The sequence below is a fragment of the Sander lucioperca genome, chromosome 15, assembly GCF_008315115.2.
Source record: "Sander lucioperca isolate FBNREF2018 chromosome 15, SLUC_FBN_1.2, whole genome shotgun sequence".
NCBI classification, from domain to species: Eukaryota; Metazoa; Chordata; class Actinopteri; order Perciformes; family Percidae; genus Sander; species Sander lucioperca.
Genome location: NC_050187.1, coordinates 25,189,300 through 25,212,393, shown reverse-complemented (window position 1 = coordinate 25,212,393; position 23,094 = coordinate 25,189,300). Strand labels below are relative to the sequence as shown.

At 40.0% G+C, this 23,094-nt stretch overlaps 1 protein-coding gene across 5 annotated transcripts in view; it reads right to left on the bottom strand.

Annotated features, from left to right (window-relative positions):
• Positions 1-23,094, bottom strand: part of phactr2 (phosphatase and actin regulator 2) — a 47,395-nt gene that overhangs the window by 7,149 nt on the left and 17,152 nt on the right. For 3 of the 5 annotated variants that reach the window (XM_031308305.2, XM_031308324.2, XM_031308313.2), the window contains exons 2-12: positions 15,087-15,272; positions 14,030-14,104; positions 13,234-13,374; positions 11,368-11,613; positions 8,681-9,212; positions 8,320-8,495; positions 7,570-7,726; positions 7,152-7,207; positions 4,871-4,932; positions 4,244-4,381; positions 478-554 (exon numbers count right to left, since the gene is read on the bottom strand). In XM_031308305.2, the coding sequence (XP_031164165.1) occupies positions 478-554; positions 4,244-4,381; positions 4,871-4,932; positions 7,152-7,207; positions 7,570-7,726; positions 8,320-8,495; positions 8,681-9,212; positions 11,368-11,613; positions 13,234-13,374; positions 14,030-14,104; positions 15,087-15,272 (1,846 nt within the window). Of the gene's footprint in view, positions 1-477; positions 555-4,243; positions 4,382-4,870; positions 4,933-7,151; positions 7,208-7,569; positions 7,727-8,319; positions 8,502-8,680; positions 9,213-11,367; positions 11,614-13,233; positions 13,375-14,029; positions 14,105-15,086; positions 15,273-23,094 lie in introns of all 5 variants that reach the window. The other 2 variants (XM_035992171.1, XM_031308333.2) reach the window with 2 other exon arrangements.

Sequence of the window (23,094 nt, the reverse complement as noted above, 5' to 3'; positions counted from 1 at the left end):
GATGATATATACTTGTGTGCCTCAAATGCAGCTTGACAACTACTAATGCAAACAGTGGAAGTAACAAATATTGACACATTTCTACTAAAGGTAAATCCACATTTAACTGATATTAATGAAACACTGTTGTTTTTTTTGGAAATATATTTAATTAAAAGGTATATTAGTTGTTACTGGTGGACTTAATCTCTCTGTGTTCTGTACAGCGATACAATATAAAACCATTACCCGCAGATCTAATAACATATGAGAGAGAGAACCTTGACTTTATTGGCAATCAATGCCTCAGGCTAATGAACTGGAGTCGACCCAGGTGTGTATATCATGACTTTAATGTTAGTTGAAATGGCTTTGGGGGATTACAGTAATATATTAAATATTGATCAATGTGAGCTAATAAACAGCAGGATGTACAGTGATAAATTACAAGCGCGAGTTATCGTCAGAGTTGGATAAGGGGTGAAGGTCATCGAGTACCTGGTGAACTGTTTGCTGTCTTCATGAACCTCCATCTCTCGGCTCTTAAACTCATTCAGCTCCTTACGGATAGCAGCCTGAGGGGCAGAACACAACCAACACACACACTGATAAAAATGCACCTAGCAGGACAAGGCCACCTGTTCTCCCAATACACGCACACAACATCAAAACATAGCTATTACGCAGCTGTGTTTTCTACTCCGATGACGTCCAGTCTGTGGCCTCTCATATGGACTTTTTGAGCTTTTTTTGCATCTTTTCCATAATTCTGCACAGCTGCAGACTTCGCTTCAGGGAACTACTCACAATTCAAAGTAATGTAATGTAACGTTGACAGTCCACAGCAGCAAACATGTGCATTGTTCTTTGTTCTCTTAGGGCATGATTTTGTTGATTTCATTTTTTTTATGTTGTTATTAAACAACATAAATGATAATATACAGGATTATTGTATTCAGAAAGTGCAGAACAAACTCTTGAAAACTGAGCCTTGCATTTGACTGGCAACAAAGATCCCTCAGGTAACGTGAAGTCCTGTTGCTTTCCTCATACAGCATTTGTGCCACCCTCTTGCACTCAGTCACTTGTTCTTTGATGGAAATTAAAGTCTGTGAGGGTTCAGTGTTCAGGAGGTCTATGGTCTGTGATGCTGTGTAGTCCTAAACATCAACAGCAGAGGGCAGGCTTGACATGGAAACTGCCCGCCTGCACACCCTGAAGGCCTTTCTCCTATTAGGTTTGTAAAGATATGATTTGTACAGTAGATCTGGTAGATGCATGCACTTGGTTTGGTTTTTTTTATGTGTCCCTGTGCAACAAGAGAGGTCCACAAAAATAAGGGTTTCTGAGTTTGAAGGGGAAGAACTGCACAGAGCCCTGACATCAACTCCAAGCACAACTTTTTTTACAGTGGCTGAGATGACCACAATACTACGCAAAAGCTACAACACAAATACAAAAGCGACAACACAAATACATAAGCGTCAACGGAAGTGAGTGTGTTGTTGACAAACGGAACCGGCGTATGAGCAGAAGGAAAGTTCTTGTATGTTTGAGAAGTAAGTGAAACATGGTTCCTTGCTAATTATGATTACTGTCGCTACGTGATTGTCACAAATAAACAATGTTGTTCAATATCTTTTTTTATTTTCATATGTATCTACTCTGCCATTTAGGCTACAAAGCTACAACTATAACGTTATCTAAATGGCGCCCAGCGTCTATTAACGCGCGAGTGCTACGTTTAAAGTCTATAGTTTGTCACGTTTAGTGAAGCTGCTTAAATCACACAAATATTATATCCCACTGTTACGTGCTTGTAACTTGTTAACTGTATCAACTGTACACGGGTTGGTCTGAATGAAATTTTAACCATGACCTTGCTTCGTGCTTACTACTGGAAAATAAAATAAGTAAATAAATAGAATTCAGACTGTGGACTCTTGTGTTTACACTGTATTTTAAGCCATGTAAAAGGGTTTGTTCATAGACTGTATATTACCATTTGTTCAGTCTATGGTTTTGTTGCACGTCCTCAGTCTTACCCTACAAATAGGCACGCACGCACGCATGCACGCACGCACGCACGCACGCACACACACACACACACACACACACACACACACACACACACACACACACACACACACACACACACACACACACACTTTCCTTCGTACATACATATGAAAATACAAAGATATTGAACAACATTGCTTATTTGTGACAATCACGTAGAGGTCAGTAATCATAATTAGCCAGGAACCATGTTTCTCTTACTTCTCAAACATACAAGAACTTTCCTCCTGGGGTCCATTTCAGAAAGCAGGTTTAGTGAAAACTCTGAGTTTGTTAACCCTGAGATGAGGGAAACTCTGGGTTTTCCGTTTCAAAAAGAGAGGTAACTTAACCTCAGAGTTAGTTACTATGGTAACTGAGTCTGTGAACCTAACCTGCTCGGGAGCAGGTTTTCTTCAAGAAACCTTGAGTTTGCACGAGAAAACTCTGGGTTTCTCCTCTCTTATTTCCTCATTCATTCATTCAGTCAGTATCAGGCGCATTTTAATGCAGTTTGTTATCTGCTAGAATAAAAACTTAATAAATAAAACTTATTGTTAGGCAGATTATAAAACGTTTTTTTCTCAAACATGTCATGTCCTTTTGTCGACGATCCCGTTGATGAAAAGCTGTATTACTTCACAGAGAGTTTACGTCGGGAGATGATATTGAGTCCCGACTAAATGTATTTTCATTTCCACATTTTTTCACAGTCCATAGGCTACCTTATCCGTCCTCATATCACTAACATCCACCATCGTGGACATGCTTTAACATCCCAGCAGATTCTTTGTGTCGCATTACATTTTTTGCAAATGGCATTTATCTTTATTGGTGATGTGGATCATACTGTAATAGTGAAGCCACTGTAGCCGTCAGAAAAGTGTGACTCGCTCTGAAACGTTTTTTGTAGTTGTTTCCTGGACACAAACCAGTGAGAGCCATTAAAAAGAAATAAAGTATTATACATTATAGTTCTGTTAATGATCATGGTGCTGCAGCCTCAGAATGGGATATAGTAGTAGGCCTAGCTTACTTTTTCGCCCGCAGGATTGCACCCAAATGAAATTATAGGTGTAATACAATTCCAGTTTTCACCAGTAATATTATAAGTTAACTGTGATTAAATATGAAATTAATACACTGTTAAAGCTTACGCATTGACTCGAGCAGCAATTTTCTCCCACAACAATTCTCTCTCTGTTGCAGCAGCAACCGCTCTCTTGCTTTTTTAACAAAATACACGTTCAAACTCGTTGTTTGCGCACATGAGTATTTCCGCCGACCCGTTTGTTTGTGGTTGTTACCATGGTGAATCGTAGTATCATGGCGCCATTCATACTGCCTTTTTATTGTGGTGGTGCACGCGCGTGAACATACTCGGAGTTGATTGAACCAACTCATATCAGCTGTTCTGGAACCGAAAACTCAGAGTTTTCCATCTCAGGGTAAATCAAATCAGAGATCAGGGTTAGACTCAGAGTTTGTTAAACCTCCTTCCTGAAACGGACCCCTGCTCATCTGCAGGCTCCGTTTGTCAACAACACACTCACTTCTGTTGTCGCTTATGTATTTGTGTTGTGGCTTTTGTGTTTGTGTTGTAGCTTTTGCGTTTGTGTTGTAGCTTTTGCGTTTGTGTTGTGGCTTTTGCGTTTGTGTTGTGGCTTTTGCGTTTGTGTTGTGGCTTTTGCGTTTGTGTTGTGGCTTTTACGTTTGTGTTGTGGCTTTTGCGTTTGTGTTGTAGCTTTTGCATTTGTGTTGAACCGTCTCAGCCACCGTACCTTTTGGATGAACTGGAACACTGACTGTGAGCCCTGCCTTATTTGCCAACAACAGTACCCGACCTCGCTAATGCTCTTGTGGCTTAATGGGAGTAGATCCCTGCAGCCAACATTTCACAAAGGCTGTTATAGCATCAAATTAATGCCTACGTTTTTAGAGTTACATATTTTACAATCACATATGGGTGTAATGTTCAGGTGTCCTCGTACTTTTGTCAATGCAGTCTGCTTTGACATCCTTTAACCACGTGTAGTTCACTTCCTGATATAAAGCTGAATGTTACAAATGTATATGAGCATGCATAACTGACTAGTAACAGGTTGGTAAGTTGACAACATAATAAAAAGAAAAAAAAGTAGTCAACCTATCAAAGAATATAACAAAATCATCAAGATTTTACAATGCAGCATATTAAGTGTAGCACCTTGTCAGCGGGAGTAAGCCGTGTCCAGGGTTTGTCTGCCCGCCGGTCATAATCCTTGGCGTCCGTTACCTCCACATACTCGTTAAAACGCAGGATCCTGCGAGCGACAAGCTCTGCCACTGTAGGCCTTACACTCAGCTATACACACACACACACACACACACACACACACACACACACACACACACACAGATATTGGACAATAAACATCAAAAATCAAGAATGGTCTTCATGTTTCTCTTTTTAGTTAGTTATATTAAAGTTTTACATACTGTACATGCCTATATGCTTATGTATCATTTTATTATTGTACCCTATATTGATTATGTAAAAGGTTTCTGGGAAGCAAATGTCATCTATAATCACAAGAGCTAGAGAGACAGAAAGCAGCCAACTTCTCCATTGAAAGACAAGTTGCAATTCTATCTGTGTCCACTAGAGGGGCTGATCTCTCTGCACGAAGCATCTTTTCTGCCTCCTCACGTGACTTATAAGGTGGAGCAAAACATATTAGCAGTTAAATATAGACTCACAGAGTCATTTCTGTTCTTTCTGTGTGTGTGTGTGTGTGTGTGTGTGTGTGTGTGTGTGTGTGTGTGTGTGTGTGTGGTTTGTGGTTTACAGTACCTTTCTGGAGAGTCTTCTTTTAATCTCTTGCTTAGCTTCTTGCTCCTCTGTTTCATTCTTTTCTGCATGCAGAGAACCAAGAAAGTCATTTCACGCCAACTGTGTCTGCAATGAGCTTCTGCTTCTAATTATAACAGCAAGACGTGATCCCCCCCATATTAAAGTGTGTCCATGGCTGTGAAGCAGCAGCTAAAGGGGAAGTTGTGTCCTTTGCTTTCTTCTGGAGACAGAATGTATCCTAAGAGTTACATCTGTAATGCATTCTCTCTTGTGGCGTCTTCATGGATGTATATATATATATATATATATATATTGAAATAGAAGCCGCCTGATATTCGCAGCACAGAAACCACAGTCACCTAATTCCTCCTTCCCATAATCAGAACAACTGTGTAGCACTACTTTTTTCTTTCTGTTTCTCTTCCTAAATGAAATGTCACTCAATAAATCTCCGTCATCCTGGTCTTCATGCTGTACACATCAGAGGCTGGCTTTATTTTACCTGTGTTATGACCAGACTGAGGCTGTGTTACACTGTGAACCACGACACTTAAAAGTATCAACCGCTCCAGATGGATGCCATGCACTGAAGTTGCAAACCAACTGGTTGCAAATTCTTGGTGCAAAAGTAAATGCATCCTAACTTTCTCTAGAAACACTCTTTATGTCAACAGATCAGTATCGCTACACCAGTCAGTTGTGAAGGTGAAGGTTCATCCTAGCAGTTTAACAGCTGTTGTATATTTAATGTGTTTAGTAACAGCCTCAAAGAACTGAAAGTGTCCATTCATGGATAAACTGTAGTTACAAAGGGATGAACATGATCAGAAACAATGTTCAGATATCTTCAAGTTTTTTTGTAGGCGTGTTATACTGTTGGGTAACAACTTGTGATATGTCCAACTATGTATTAAAATATTTCTAAATTTGAATTTCCTGTGTTGTAGTATCCACTGAATACAAATCGGTGATTGTGGGCTGCTATTTTCTATTTACTTTCCTGTTAGCATAAAGCATATTTACTCAGTCTTTAGTAGGAGAAAAAGCAGTTTGAACTGGTTCATTTAGGCCAGGAGCAAAACGACTTTGAAATTATAATACATAAGGCTTAAATGCTTCTTTTAGGTCTCTAAAATGCAAAGTTGGTGCAAAAAGCAAGCCAGCAAACCCTCCAGCAGAATGATTTAGGCCCTGCTGGGTAGCATTACACACAAATGTCATTGACTCTTTCACAGAGTCTATTTAACATTTATTGGGGCTAGTCTTTAGTGTGTATTGTGCACAATAAAGCTCAACTAACTGACCTGAACTAACTTTTATTAATGTGGTGTACTGTGAACAAAAGAAAGGAGAAAAAAAAAAACTATAAATGTCTATAAACCCAATTTTGAGGCAGTCTGTAAATACAGGCATCCGTGTGACTGAGCACATCAGTTAAATGTAGGAGACATAAAGTACAGCTTCTAATAGACTTTAACTCATAATTTAAACAGACACATGATCTGTGTCAGCTATCAGATTATTAAGACAAACAAGGTTGTATCAGGCAATCTGTTACTGTCACAGCTGAAACACCACAATAACCTGGAACCTCTCATTTCTTGATCAGCTATGGAACTTTATGTTAGAGAGACGCATATAGTTTTGCAATAATGACCTACGTAGACCTTCTCTTTGTGTGAAGAATAAAAATGGACAGCTTGACAGAAAATGAAATCAGAATTGGCAAGAACATTTTATGAGTCACTTTTACTAAAGCCATAATGAACCATGTTCCTAGTTTTATCAACTGTAACCCCCCCCAAACAGTGCTTCTAAAAATGTGCAATCAGTAAAATATGCATCTTTAGAAACATGTTGTTGTACTGCAGAAAACTACTACAACAAAAGCAATTTTTTAAGCAAATCCTATCTCGGGATATCGTTCGCTAATGTCAAGCTTGAGAGATAAGACCAAGGCTGCATATTGCATCAGTGCTCATTATCTCTTCCCGTGTTACTACATTTTTCACTGGCATGTAAACACATTCCCACTACTGTATGTATCAGATGAGGTTGTGCAACACTGTCAGCATGCTTAACATTTAAAATGTGTTAGGTGTGAATGAAAATGTGGCAAGTTTGAAAATTAAAGAAGCAGCAACTGCACACACATTTCCATGCAACCATATTTACTTTTTGTGATATTACTATTCAAGTTTCTAAACATCACGATAACCATAAACGTGTATCCCATCACCACTCAGTTTAATAGTACAGTATGTATATGTCAGAAACTTACGCCTGAGGATGTTTCTCTGCTCCAGCTCCTCTGTGGTGGGTCTTTGGCTCAGGCGCCTGAAAAGAGAAAACTATTTTCACATACTTTTCTACAAAGAGCAGATAATAGTTGATTTAAACATCACACTGACTTTAGAAAAAAAATTAAAAAAAACTTTCTTTTACACCCTTTTCTTGTTGTTAATCCAAAGGCTGTTTGCCACCAGCCTTTCCTCCTTATCTGGTAGAAAAGGCCAAACTAAACTTCAGCACAGATTTTCACTGTGCAACATTTGTACCAGTACACCGCCCACAACTACACCAAAAAATAATTAACAGTCTCTGTTATTACCCCCACAGCTCTGCCAAATCTAATATGAAAATTCACACCCAGCTACATTTTCACAGCATGCTGAGCGTGTGTGAATGTGAGTGTGTACCTGACTAGTTTGGAGCCTATTTTCTGGCGAAGCTCATTTCTCTCCGTCTCGGAGCTCCGTGGCAGAATGTTTTTCTCTTCCAGCTCTCTCTTGCTGGGTCGGTTCCCCAGCTTGATGTTTAGGGTGTCTCGTCGGCGGATCTTAATGGCCAGAGCGCCTGGAACAGAGACACAACAGGGAGAACTAGTCACAGGCTTCTTAGGGCCTTGAAACAACCTGCATGGACAATTAAGATGCAACCACAGTAATGGCAGCATGTTTACGTCCACTGACAATCCAGATTAGCCTAAAAAAAAAAAAAATAGCTAAAAATGTCAGCCGTTTAGGGGATTCTAGAGCCGGGATGCTTAGCATTTACTATCATGACATCCTTAAAGTCACTATGGTCTGTTCTTAATGTTTCAATGCTTAACTGAACCCTAAATGATACTTAAGAACACCGGCCCGATTTATACCACAAACTGCAGGTGCACATGACTGACTTGGAATGCACAAATTGTGTGAAAGTACAAGAGGAACCTAATGAACTAGTGACTCAGTGTACTCTCAAGAGCATGCATCACTGTGTCAAATGTAAATAAAAACCTAGAGCTGCTCGTTCTTTCCAGTTTTTAGCCAGCGTTTACAAAATAAATAAATGCCATGTACAAGGAGCTTCTCTAAAATGTCCGTACAAGTTCTGCAGGTGACATTGGCGTTTTTCTGTGGATCTCTATTATTGTGTGATGTGTTACAAAACTAATGCCATACTGGTTGTGTACTCGTCTTCCTCCTCGTCTTCCTCCTCGTCGCGGTACAGGATTGGTCCATCAGAGTCAGAGTCGCTAGTTTGGCTGTCTCTCGGCCTATCAGGGATCACCGTCACCACGGCCTGCTCCGTGTTCACACTGAGGCCCTGTGGCCTTTCAGCGTGGCCTTCTGCAGACCTGCAGGAAAAAACAACAAGATTAAATTAAAATGAGATTGTCAACCATCATTTCAGCACTTGTGTGACTACAGTAAGACTACTGTGTAGATATGTAATGTACTCTAAAAGTATAAGAAACGACATGCAGAGAAGATAAACATAAGGAATGTTTCACCAACTCTCATGTCCTTACTACATTTTTACCTCCGGCTGTTCTCCACAGCAGGTTCTGTTTCTCCTTTCTTCTTTTCTTCTTCTCCTCCCTCCCCTCCCGTTCTCCCCCGTTTCTCCCCATGTGAGCTGCTGTCCGTCCCTCCCTCTGTGAAGGAAGTGTCCTCTGTAGCAGTGTTGATATGTGGAGGCTGGACAGCTGGTTCAGGAGCCATGCCATTGTGGGTGTCCTCACTCGCAGTAGAGGCATTGGGATCAGATTTAGACTCTAGATCAGGTTGAGAAGCAGCCTGAGTTCCATCTGCCTCATTGCCTGAGGCTTTAGATGAGGCTGGCTTGGTGTCTGAGGAAAGGGGCGAGGATTTTAACTCCCCAGGCTGGCATGGAGTCTCTGCAGGGGCCTTTTGGGGTACGTGGGAAGAGATGGGAGTGTTTGATTTCCGGTTGCTCCTTGCATCAGTCCCCTCAGTTTGTGCTGCAGAGTCTTTAGATGCACGAGAATGAGGGATGGAGGTGGGGGTGTTTTTTGTTGTGAATCCTGTCTTCTTTGGATGGGAGGATTTGGCTGAGGAGAAGCAGGAGCAGGAGAAAGAGGGAAGGGAAAAATTAGACTTTTTCTTTCCTCCAGGTACTCTAGTTTCCTCCCACAGAAGAAATGCAGGTTACGTTAACAAAAACTCTCAATTGTCTGCAGTAAAGTCCAGCTCAGATCAAATTAAGGCATATTTCTTTGCAGTAAAAATATATATACACTGTTAAGAATCTTTTTTATTATTAAAAAGGTAGAAAAAAAAGGTGTTTGTCTCAGCTGTCTGAAGGGGCGTGTCTGTGTGTGTGATTGACAGCAGCCTGCAGTAGAGCTTAGATCGGCCCAAAAAATCAAGCCCGAACCTGCCCGAGCCCGAGCACGTTGTGTCCGAGCCCGGCCCGGCCCGGCCCGGCCCGACACATTAACTGTAATTATGAGCCCGAGCCCGATTTAAACCTGACAATTTTTCAATACGTGGGCCGTTATAACTGACAGAAATCTGTTTAGAATAATACAACAAGGAGGAAGCATGTAAACTGCGCTGTTTGTTTAGAATGGAACGGATCGCAAGTGGATCCGAATGAAGAAACGTAAAAAAAAAAAAAAGAAGGGTCCGGCCCAGGCGCGGTCTGGGCCGGGCGTGGCGGAAAATAACGACCCGAGCCCGACCCGAGGTCCGGTCGGGCTCGGGTCGGGCTCGGGCTTGGGCCGAGAATCTAAACTCTAGCCTGCAGGCTTAGCTCCGGTGGGGGATTGAAGAGTAAGGACCACACCAACATCTAATCATGAAACTAAAAAAATATAAAATATAAGTTTCTCTTTTCGTTTCTGATTTTTACACAAACAAGAACACAGCGCATATTATTTACAGAGCAGATGTGTATGCTGTAGCAGAAAAAAAACTAACTTTAATTTATGTATGTCCATAGGGCTGCAACTAATGATTGTTTCAATTAATTAATCCATTATCATAGAATATTTTTCAAATTAATCTTTTGATTGTTTAGGCTATGAAATGCCAGATAATTGGAAATATTGTTGAAAATAATAAAAAAATATTCACATTGACAATTTTCCGTCATTGACTAATCAATTAATATGCTAATCATTTTCTTCATCATAATCTACAGTATATATGAATTCAAAAATTAGTAAAAAACGAAGCAGAAAAAGCAGTAAGAAACCACTCTATTAAAACTTGCTGGCAACCATAATATTCCAGTATTAGAATAACCATTTCTAATGACATCATTACAACTGCAACAAATATAGAATACCTAAGGTAATACTGACTGAAGTAGTTCTATAACAGTCTGTGGAGTGTTTTTGTGTACTGGTGAAAGCAGCCTGAGGAAAGGAATGTACTTAAATACTATTCAAACACTAATGAAACAACTTTTGGCCCACTTCCCCAATAACAAAAAAAAAATGTACAGAGCCCTTCAGGAAAGACTCCGTGATCATCACATGCAATATACTGGCTGTGGTCTCTGTGCTGCTTAGTTCCAACATGCTGTAAGTTACAAAAGTACACACACAAACACTGGATGAATGGTGATGATCATGCTCTAGGATCATGCTATCAATCAAAACCACATGAGCTTGTCAGAGCTAGTTTTATGAGGGCCATGCTACACTGATCTCAGTCACACTCATGTGCGCACACACACACACACACGCACACACACACACACACACACACACACACACACACACACACACACACACACACACACACACACTTGTACTGGGCGTTTACAAATACATTTCACTTCTGCTTTTCCGGAAACGATCATCAGAAACAAAATCTCTTCTAATCAGGAAAGGACACTATCAAGAGGGAGAGTCAGGGGAATACTATTTTGTATCCACTTGACAGAAACTTGACTAACGATAGATAGATAGATAGATAGATAGATAGATAGATAGATAGAGAGAGAGAGAGAGAGAGAGAGAGAGAGAGAGAGAGAGAGAGAGAGAGAGAGCGATAGAGAGATATATACTTTATTGATCCCCAAGGGGAAATTCAAGATTGTTCATGGCGCTGTGGTTTACAGGTGCAGACAGCTTTATAGTGAATCTTCACTCCCTTCAAACATTCAGAAATACAAGCATATTTTCCATGCAGAGAGGCAGGCAGGCAAGAACACTGACAGGCAAACTGACTTCAGTCCCAACTAGCTGAACTTACCAATCCCCCGACTAGTGTTGTTAGTGCTCCGTGGATTAGCTTTAGCTTGAATGGATGAGACTGTCTTGCCTGTGGTTTTAGCAGTCTTTTTATTCCCCGAAGCAGCGTCTTTGTGCTTGGTTGTGGCTGAAGTGCCACCCAAAGGTTTGGAAGAGGCGGGCAGAGTGGCACTTTGCTGTTTTTTAGCTTGAACGTCTCGAGGTCGCACCTGTTTTGCCCGGGCGAGGGATTTAGTATCGCACCTCTCTGAGCAGATAAGTGGAAGCAGGAAGTTATTTAGAGGTTAAAATAGGGATTGAAAGTGAGATAAAAGACACACTTCTGTGCAAACAGATGCACAAGTGGACTTGCAGACGAGCAAAGAAAGAGATACTGAAAGATAAGAGGTGAGTTGGACAGAGCTGTTGATAATGAGAAGCAATGTCTGATCTGTTAGTCTTGGGTATCTTTTATTTAGGATTGTATCAAATGAATAATGTATAAGGCTTGGGATATGACAGAAAAAAACACCCATTAATCTTCCCCATCCTCCACTGTGAAGGCATGTGTGTTCAGTTACTGTATTCACAGTGCTTGTTGCCTGTGCCCTTCTGATTATTGACAAATCAACAAACAAATGGCTCTGAGTTCAATGCTAACATGGTTGAGATGAGAACAGCACAACACTTAAGCAGCATCAGACAGAAGAACAGTAGCCTGTCTCCTGAGGGAGAGGGAGGCATTAGGAGATGGCTACTGCTCTGTTCAGACTGTGAATGCCTTCTACAGGCTGATATAATGGGAATATCTATTTGAACACATTAGACCCTGTCAGAGATCCCACAGAGGATTTAATGTCAGCCAGAAAACTGCTGCGGATACAAATGCATTCCATGGAAGTTATACCAATGTGGATACAGAATATCTCCATGTTCCAGAAAAAAAATCTATAAACTTGGAGCATATAACCTGGTTTTATGCTTGAGGCGTAAAATATTTTCATGATCATTCTTGGCAAAACTGGAGAGAAAGAGCCTCTTTGTAACTCTTTTTTTTCTCATCCTCTAATTTTGCCACTTGTTTTTTCCTTCTCTGTAGGTACGCCAATTTCTTCAACAAACATTGTGGCAATATCCATATCTCTGTGGTGGCTTTCACATTGTGAGTGTTGTCCTTGGGATAAATGTGCCTGTATTCACACAGTAACAATTAGCCACTTTTTTGAAAATGAAAGTCTCAGCTCAGACAAACCCCTGAATAAAGTCATTTCTCATTGACGTTCATAACATACCAGTGAGACACTATTATTCCAGGTCTAATAGTGCGTTCCATTTGTACTCGGAACTCTGATTTTCCGAGGTCAAAGTTGGAAACACGCCCCCCCCCCCCCCCCCGACCTCAGATTTCCAAGGTCGGAACTCGGACAACCTCGCAGTAGCCCGAGTTCAAAATCCAACATGGCTGCCCCTGTATAAACATTTGCGAAAGCTACAGTAACATAGTTATAAGCACTTCTGTCTTATTTGTGTCTCACTAAATCAGTCGTTCACACAGGCATGTTCAATTTCTATCTGTGAACATGTTGTTACGCTGTTTGTATGCAGAAAAAACGGCAAAATGCGTTGTTATCAACTGGTATAGCTAACAATAGCTAACCGGGCTAGAGCTAATGAAAACAATGAAAAACCGACTTTTAAATGGAATGCATTCGACTCGGGTGTGACGTCATTCCCAGCTCCGGCTTCCGAGTTCCGAAGTAAATAGAACGCACTATAAAGCCTCAACTAGTACAGAGATCCAAAAGTTAAGGACAACAAGAAGCCAGAGATTACAGGTCACAGAATGACAAAAGCTCATGTTAGACACAGTAACTCATCCAGAAGTTACCTGTTTTGTCCTCAGTGTTGACGGGCCCGGCGGCCTGTTCCTCCAGCGCTGTTTCTGGAGACTCAATGTCAACTTTGACCTCCTCTGATGTCACACTAGATGTGGCGTGGCCATTCAGATTTTCACTGCTGATCGTTTCATCTAGAAGAGATAAAAACAGTTAACAGCATAACTGAAATCCTCTGCTTTACTTTTTAAGAGATGTTCAGTTGCTCAAAAGCAGATAAAAGCAGAGGTCAAACCTTTGAGATCTGCATTTACTAGCAACAGGCAAATGTAATCACATTTAACAAAGCTGGACTTAACGTGTAAAGGACAGTGAAAAACAGGAAGAAAAACAGATTTAAAATGTTTAGGGCTGTGCAATTACAGCTCCATCACGGTCAAATCACGTCACGTCAATTAATTTTAAATGCTTTATGGCAGCATGACTTTGCTGTTTTTCATTCCCAAAATAACAATAATAATGTCTGAGATTTCGCATTTGACAATAATGGTGGCGTGTGTAGATTCGGCAGCCAGTGGCTCCCTCAAAGTTTGCTACATGTTTTACATAGTTTGTTCATTTAATCCTATGTTCTATTTTATTGCCTTTTTTATTGTTTCATTGTATTCTAATTTAAATATTTCAATATTTGTTATACATTTTCAGTGTGTGTAATGTGGAGGGAGCTGCAACTGCATTTCATTGTGCAATCCTGTATTGTATAATGACAATAAAGCTGAACCTTGAACCTGGGATAAGTGTAAATGAATAAATGAATAAAGAAACATGAGAATGAATGATCAGACAAACCTTGGTCAGGGATGAGAACTCCTTTCTTGATGAGCTCCTCCCTCGTTTGTCTGGTGGAGATTTTTCTCTCAAGAACTGAAAGGTTAACAAAATCAAGGCCTTTTATCTCGTCTTTTAGCTACAGTAATCAATTGACACAGAATTCCACAAAAAGCATTGCTCAATAGCTACTATCCTCTTCTTATTGCTAAATCCTCATTGCACATGACAGCAGCACCACATACCGAGTCATAGATGAGGAACTAAGCCAGGAAACTAAGCCAATTTTGCTGTTTTTCTATAAAACTTCTTGAAAATAGGATCATACGGAATCAATCAATCAGTCTTGTACACAGCTGAGACACAGAATGAGCATGCTCAGAGTTGTCACAATTAGAGCTAAAATAATTAATTATTAGTGAATTAATCAATTAGTCGATCATCAAACAAATAATCTGCAACTATTTAGATAATAAACATTTTCTGATTTCAACTTCTCAAATGTGAGAATTTTGTGCTTTTCTTCGTCATATGTGACATTTATACATATATTTGTGTTTTAGACAGATTGTTGGATACAACAAGAAATCTGAAGAAATCACCACCCTCTGGGACATAAAATGGGCATCTTTTACTATTTGCTTGATTATCAGAAAAGAATAATTAGATGCAGCCCTACACACCAAGCTTAGATTGGTTTTGCACACTCCATAAAGACAAATAAGACTGAACAATGTTACATTTAGATTTCAATGTCCATGTTTGTTTTCATTTCCAACTACATGGTTTAAGTAACAGAGTTTAAACATTTTAATAAAGGCTACACCTGGAAGCCATGAAGAAAAAGAGTGTCTGCTTTTTGTATGTACTTCTGTCCATTTGTATTTCCCAGCCAACACTTCAAGAATGAATCAGTGAGAGCTACAAACAAACCGAACACTGATCCTGATCACACCACATGTTCAGCAGAAATCCAAAAATGCAAGCCATGATGTTGTTGTTGACTGAGGAGCCATCATTTGTTCATATGTCACTAAAATATACACACACACACACACACACACACACACAGTCCTACCTTTGGAAAGATCCTGGAACTTGTCGCTGGTCTTCTTCTTCCTCCACTTCCAGGGTTTGAACAGTTTTCCTAGTGATGACAGCTTGCCTCGCGGCTGCCGTGATGCAGGGGCATTCTGGGTATTGCCGGCACTGTCCACCACCACGTCACAGCTGGCCAGTGATGATGATTTCTCCAACCCATCAACTGCAAGACACACATGCAAAAACATACAAACACAAGCAAGGACTACAGTTCCCTATATGCACCAGATGAAGGTCTTGTGATACATGGAGATGTAGGCAAGGCAAGGCAGCTTTATTTGTATAGCACATTTCAGCAACAGGGTAATTCAAAGTGCTTTACATAAAACATTAAAGAGCAGTTAGAAAACGATTAAAAAAAACAAAGCAAATAAAAACATCAAATTGCAGGTAAAAATGATTTAAAAAAAAACAAAAAACCACAGGTCCTTTTGGCTCCGGTTACTTGGTGTTTTCGTTACCCATTACAAGATTGCAGTAGTTCTACTTTTCACTACGATGTAGCCGTCCCTACAAAGCTTAGTTTAATCTCGGTAAACCTTGCTAAATCCGGGACAGTTCACAGTCTGTCTCTTGATAAGTTCACAGAAATATCTGACAAGTTCACAGATGTTGTCTTTCTTATTGACCAGTTCACAGATGTGGTCCTTGTAATGTACAACATCATATCATATAAATAAACAACATAATGTATTCTTGACTTGAATGTGTTCGGGAACACTAGGTCCAGATTAATATTAAGCAAACAAAGCCTTCTTTTCACTCGCTCATACTGCAAATACCTGACTAGTTTCATTATTATCCGTTATTACATGAAATATGGGCAAATCACAGGGTAACTCATGATACACTAGTATCAGGATATCTTGCCCACATTGCTATTCAGGTCCCAATGCGTCTTTTATGTACTACAAGAGTTAATTTAGCCTACAGGATTCAAGATATTTAACAAGATAGGAAACAATAGGAAAAAACGGCTACACAAAATCCTGACTTTAGTCTAATAGTTATTGCTTTTGTCTTGCAAAATACTGGAAATAATTATCTCTGTATGCCCCTTAAAATGAATAAACAATTTGAGAATACCCCTCTTTGGTTGAACTGCTCAATGCTCATAGATGTATGCACTCAATATATGATTTGATTTAAAGGATTAAGGTAAGCGAAAGAAAAAAGACTGGGAACTATTGTCATGGACTATATCACCCTACATTGCTGCATTAATCACTTGTTTTACTCAGCTTTCAATGGCTAAATACTGCAGGAATATTATTTCTAACTCTTAGCAGTGTATATATATATATATATGTGTGTGTGTGTGTGTGTGTGTGTGTGTGTGTGTCTTGGCTAGATCCCTGTCCTTCCACAACTCCTCCTCTTCCTGTTGAAAGATTAGAAGTCCTGTGAACTCTCTGGAAGACTGCAGACACTGTGCGGCTGGTGTGTGTTTGTGTGTGTGTTTGCGTGTGTTTGTGTGTGTGTGTGTGTGTGTGTGTGTGTGTGTGTGTGTGTGTGTGTGTGTGTGTGTGTGTGTGTGTGTGTGCGTGTGTGTGTGTGTGTGTGCCGGAACCTTACAGAGGAAAGAGAGGTGGTGTGTGATTCTTCAGATTGAAGCAGAGGAAGGTTTTTGTTTTTCCAGCTACATTACAGCCACTGCTGAATCGCCCAAGCCTCCTGACTATAGGGAGCCCAGCAGGCTTTAACAGTTTATAATCTCTGCATAAACATTTTAAGTATTTTTTCCTTCACTCTCATAATTTGTACCCTGAAATTACTAAATTAATGTCCTTCCTAAAGGAATGTCAAGTTATTGTAGCTGCTAGGAACTGAAGTTTGTGTCACTGGCTTGTCTGATCAGTTAGGGATAGTGTGGACAGCAGGTTAGCAACTGTGTTTCAGTGTACAGGTGCCCTCAAATGACTGAATTAAAAGAGTACTCGACTGATTTAGCATTACACTCCTATGACATTGTTGGAATGCAGCAGAATCATAATTAGTCTTTTATCATCTTTTTCCTTGTTAAAAAATCCATGGTGTTATGCTAGTAGAGGCTAATGTAGCCTCGAGCTGCAAGCCTCAAGCAGAGATGAGGAGCGTGCTACAGAGGTTAAATAGTTTACTCCTGATACCTGCAGGGCTTTATATTGCAATAGTCATCCTACAAATGCAGGATTTAAAAATGGGATGTCTCTTTTTGCACAAACCTATGGGATTTGTTGGATGTCATCTTTATTTCTACTGATCAATCTATCAAAACATACTTTCCCCTACCATACCGCACTGACTGGCTTCTTAAGTACTGTACATTTAATTACATACAAATTAAATGTAATCGTTACACCTATTAGAACAATAACTACAACACTGTCAAGGATGTGGTGTGTGTTTATGTGTGTAATTATCTTGTGAATTATCTTGTGAATGTAGTGTCTTTCAAATGCTGACCTACCCTCAATTCTTGTACAAAACACACAGACACAATATTTGACTGAATCATTTCTTTGCTGTAGCTGCTGATGGTGGATAAAGATGTGACAGTCAAATATCAGCAAAACAACTGATCTCAGCTCATGTCCATCTCAATAACTGAAGATTGGCTGAAAAGGCAAGAGTGCAATGTTTTCTCAATTCTATTCAAAAGGCTTAAGCAGCAACATAGTCAGCAGAAGAACAGCTGACAACACACTCAGCAAAATTGGCCAGATGATCCAGATGTTCAGCACATTTATAGGGAATTATAAGTTAGGTAGCCGTTGCCCAACAGCACCAAAGCCAGTGTTCGAAAGGCAAATAAAAAGAAAGCAGTTGAACACATCTGATGGAGCTAATCCGTAGCCTAGCCTTCAGCTCAATTGAAAACGATCAATACCCTGTTGATTGGTTGGCTCTCACCAGCACCGACAGACTGTTGATGCCGATACTAGATGTTGTTCGGCAATCTGGTGCTCAAAGGCTTTACTGATGGACATGAGCTGAAAGTGATGAGTAAAAACAAACTGCCTCTGCTCTGACTGCTGTTTACTGGAGATGGCAAATCAATATATCATTTCAGTAAGATCATCCAATATTATATCAAATGTAAATATAAGGTTTAAAGCATTTGGTGGTCTTCATGAGAGTTATGTTATCAAGAAACAGATGTCTCATCAGTCTAAATTACAAAGTGGGGCTCGAATAATGAAAATAAATAGAATGCAATTACTGCGGCATATTTCTTTTGTCAAAGTGCATGATGTAAAATCATTAAGCCATGCAGGTATGTTTGCTCTCAACAGGATTTAGCTCAAATTATGACCCTGACTGTTGAGGGATGTAGCAAAAGAACATTTACATACACAACAATACAATTAAAAACACAAAAACCAAGAGCGTAGACATGGAAAAGTGCAGTGCAGAGCCCAGTACATGCTCTCCCCTTACACCAATTTAATTCTCTCTCTCCCGCACACATACATCCCCACACACTCATTTCCTGTTCCTGTGTTGTTATCAAATCGCAACAATAGGTGCATTTCAGCAGCTGCTTTGTGCAGCTAATGATGGGAAAATCAGTAACAGCGATTGTTATCACCATTAGCCCAACTATTAAACCTCTAGTGGGAACCAAATAGGGACACTGCCTGGACAGACTTATTGCTTGCAGAGCGGGGCAGAAAGAAAGAAAGAGAAATGAAAGAGAAACAATGCAGAGGAGTATAAGAAAGATTATAAAATAGGAAGAGAGAGATAAAGATAGTGAACTAAGTCTTTTACAGATGATAGGTGGTTTGCAGAAAATAATCATCAACGGACTTCTGCTTCATCTCTTTCTGAACAAATCCTTATATTGGCTATTATAACCGTTTAAAATGAGACAGATGACATTTTTGAGGTCCTTTGCTATTTCTATTTTTTAGACACACATTTATCATACAGGAATAAATAGGTAGGCTACTTTAAGAAAAAGGGAAGATTTGAGACTGATGCGTGTCAGGTAGATTGATGGGTCAACGAAACATTACGAAACATTAGACTTTAACACAACTGCAGTTTGTTTCCCCGTTTCCAACTGACAGTCAACACTTTTTTTAAAGCATGACCACGACGGTTCCCTAACCATAACCATGTGTTAATTATTGTAACCATGACGACAAAGGTCCCCTAACCTTAAGGAAGACCTTATTTAAACCCAAACCAACCATGATCTTTACTTGATTCTAACCAATTAACTTTTGCACCTAAACCTTAACCAGAGCAACCCCAGTGCCCCCTACACCCCCCACAACCTGACATATGAATACAGAAATCAACTGTCAGCAACAAAAGAAAGTGACAGCATGAACCACTATCAGTAAACGGGCAGCTAAAGAATACAATATAGCTTAAACTCAAAGCCTGAGAAAGACAAACGTGTACTTTACAATATGTCAAATGAAATTAGATATAGGCTACTGCAAACTGCACGTCCTCATCGATCGGGAAACAAGAAAAGATGAAATGAGAGCAATTCAGGGCTTCAGTTAATTCATTTGCTGATTATACAACAATAAGTATAATGCAAACCTGGGTCAATTATAATATTGATTCATTACATATGTTATGATATCAGTCTAGTGTCTTTAGAGAAGTGGGCGTGGTTAGCTGATGGACATGGCCAGTGCTGGCATGACACATGAGGGGGGTGTGTTTGTGAAGTCAGATTTAACCCAGCCAGCTACAGGTGTGTGGAGATTCAGAGAGAGTGAGATTCATGAAGGAGGTTGATTCAGAAAGAAGCAACACGCGGCAGGCTGACAGCTGCAAACCACACGCTTCCACACGGAGAACAACAAAGACTCTGAAAGACTTTTCTTGCTTCTTGTTTTCCACAACACGACTTTTTTGAAAATACACATTTTAAAACCTTAACTACAACACGGAGAGCGGGCTCGCGGAGTCCTGACGTCGACGAAGGATGCTGGGAAGCAGACCTGGAGCAGAGGCCGCTCCAGACGGCGTAGTCACCGAAGCAAGCAGGCCCGGCTCCAGAGCGCGAATGGAATGATGGCTAGGTGAGTCAGTTTAACACAGCACAACCCCTCTTAGGTAGGGAAGTATACTCTCATCCAGGCAAGCACAGGTCTCATTTTCACGTCAAATGTATCACGCAGGGAGAGGAGACCAGTACCATTAATGTTACGAGCTAGGTTAGCCTTGAGTAGCTGTGTTCCTTTGTTCTACGAGCCCAGGTTAGCTTAGCCTTGTAACACATACAGGAACTGCAACCGTTCACAGTTTTAAAGCAATCCTGCATTTCAGACAAGACAAATCCATCCAAGAAAAGCAAAATAATACTGACTACAGCTTTTTAATTTTTAATCCACTTCACGTTAACTCAGAGATGTTAGTATATATAACAACTGCTGGTTCAACTCAATTCCACACTGCATTTCACACAGAGGAGTTTTATTTTGAAACAGATGACTCGTGAGGTCATGCTAGAAGGGTGAGTCAGGATTTGGATATATAGCAGCTGTGGAAATGAGTGGGATAATCAAAAACAACTTGAGACATGACAGACATTTCAATGAAATAATCACACACAATTTATTTAGTGAACTGTTTAGCCTCAGTTAAATAATGGTTAAAAAATAATAGATGTAATGTTAGGGTTAATGTGTCGATGTATTGTGACAAAGCCAGCATGGTTTTTTTTAGACGTTACAGCAAGAACATGTGTTAAGGAGGAGGGGAAAGGGAGAGGCTTCCTTCCTTCACTGCAAGTCACCCTGGAGGGAAGAACCAGACGTCACGAACAGAGGAAGAGGGATGGAGGGGGAGAGAGAGGCAAAGAGAGACAAAAGAGAGAAAGGTGGAGAAAGAAGAGCAGAGATGGAAACTGAGGTAAAAGAAAATGTGGGAAAGAGGAGGGCAGCAAGAAAATAAGGCAAAAAGAGGTGTGAGATGAGAGCGGAGGGAGGGGCGACACTGGGCATTAGCTGATGTTTTAACACTTGGGTCATTTCTTCCAAATCTTTCTCCAAAGCAGGCCAGAGAAGCACAGTACTGTTTAACTCATGAGACTCACAGGACCTACTGTAGCAGCGTGGATTAAGTCAGGAGTAACAGACCGAAAATAAATCTAACAGGAAACTGCAGCTTTATAGTTTTAACGCACAGTCATAACTCATTAAGGCTCAGAGTATATCGGTTTTATCTTAATGATCTCTCAATAAGACCCCAACAGAATCACTTCCCTTTCCTGCTCTTAGAACTGTAGATTCAGCACTTATAGTACAACACAGCATCATAATGTAATCCATAATGCAGCCACGCAGAGCAAATAGATCACTATTATAGCCTTAGGTTCCTATGCATGTTGGCTTAAGTGTGCTACAAAACAGTCTGGGTTTTACTTTAAATGCTGACAGTGCCATAAAAGAGGTCAGTTTTGTGTTCATCCGGAGCCCTTCAGCCCTTCCTGTGCCTCACTGCCTTAAAGCGTTCCTATAAAAAATGTGAACAAATGTGAAATGTTTACTTTATGGCTCATGGACACACAAAGCTCAAAAAGCAAAAAGCCTATGATACGTTAATACTTTAGTTTTATTTAGTAGCCAGTAGGCTACCTTCAATTACAGACTGGACTACTTTTTGACAACAAGTGCAGTTTTGTTTTGGAAACAACCCAAATGCATCAGTGTTAAATGTTGTCTTACCACAAAGCATCGGTCCAACAACTTTAAATGTTTTGATATTTAAAGTTGATTTCTTGGAAACATCAGCAGACAAGGAAAATCTCACCACAGGTCCAATTAAATCGCATGACACAACCTTCCTCTGCAGGTGGAGTCACGAATATGACAAGTGGGTAACTACAGTAATAGTAGTTTCTGAGACCTGGAGAATCTAATCCAAGCACTATTGAAGAGGACACTTTGTTTTTATTTCATTTAGTCAACACTCTCCATAATAAATTGGTTGCAGTGGTTCAAATTGTTGTGATGGATATTGAACAATTGCTGGTTTACTATCGCATCAGGTGGTAAATTGCAGCCCTCGACAGTGAGAATTAAACCTGCATGAGGGTCACAGACACTGAGATTAAGAATGATGTGTACATGGCAGGAATGTCCAACTAAAGATTTATAAAACTGTGACAACTTGACCTGAATTGATGACTCTATAGAGCTGAAACAATTAGTCGATTTATCCATTAGTCATCAATCAACAGAAAAATAATTTGACATTTGATAGTTCATGTAAGGATTTGCTGCTTTTCTCTCTCTCATGTGATTATTTAATGTCTTTACATTTTGGACTTTTGGTCGGACAAAGTAAGCCATTTGAAGACGTCACCTTGGGCTGCCCAAAATTGTGATTTGTCACTATTTTCTGACATTTTACAGGCCAAACAATTAATCAATTATTTAAAACTATAATCTGTAGAATAGTAGGCTAATCAATAACAAAAAGAAGTGTTAGCTGGAGCCCTAGATTCATCTTTTCTGTAATTTTTCAAGCAAAAATGCCCAAAATTAAGTGGTTACAGCCCTTTCAATCGCTAGCAAGTGCTGCTTTTGTCTAATTTATATAATTGTAAACTGAATATTTAAGGTTTTGAAGTGTTGGACAAAAAAGACAGTTTGATAACAGCATCTTGGGATGCAACTGATGATGACATTTTCTGTGAAGCCTTTACAAAAATAAGCAGCCCCACTTGTTGACTTTGACATGATGTTGTCTTGGTTCATAGGGTCCTGCATGTGAATTAAAGTCTAGATTGCATTGAGCTGGACAGGCTTCAGATACTCCTCTGGGCAATCAAAGTTAAAAACTAAGCTGTTCATCTGGACTCATGTCAAACTGGTTGCTAAATACATACTCACATAAACTAAACAGTGCACTTCATTACCCAGCAAAAACATGCAACTCTTTGGTTACGCAACTAAAGCCTGCTTTAACACTCCATTTCACCAGTTTTACAACAGTTGGGTAACACAACCAGCGATAGGATTTAGAAACAA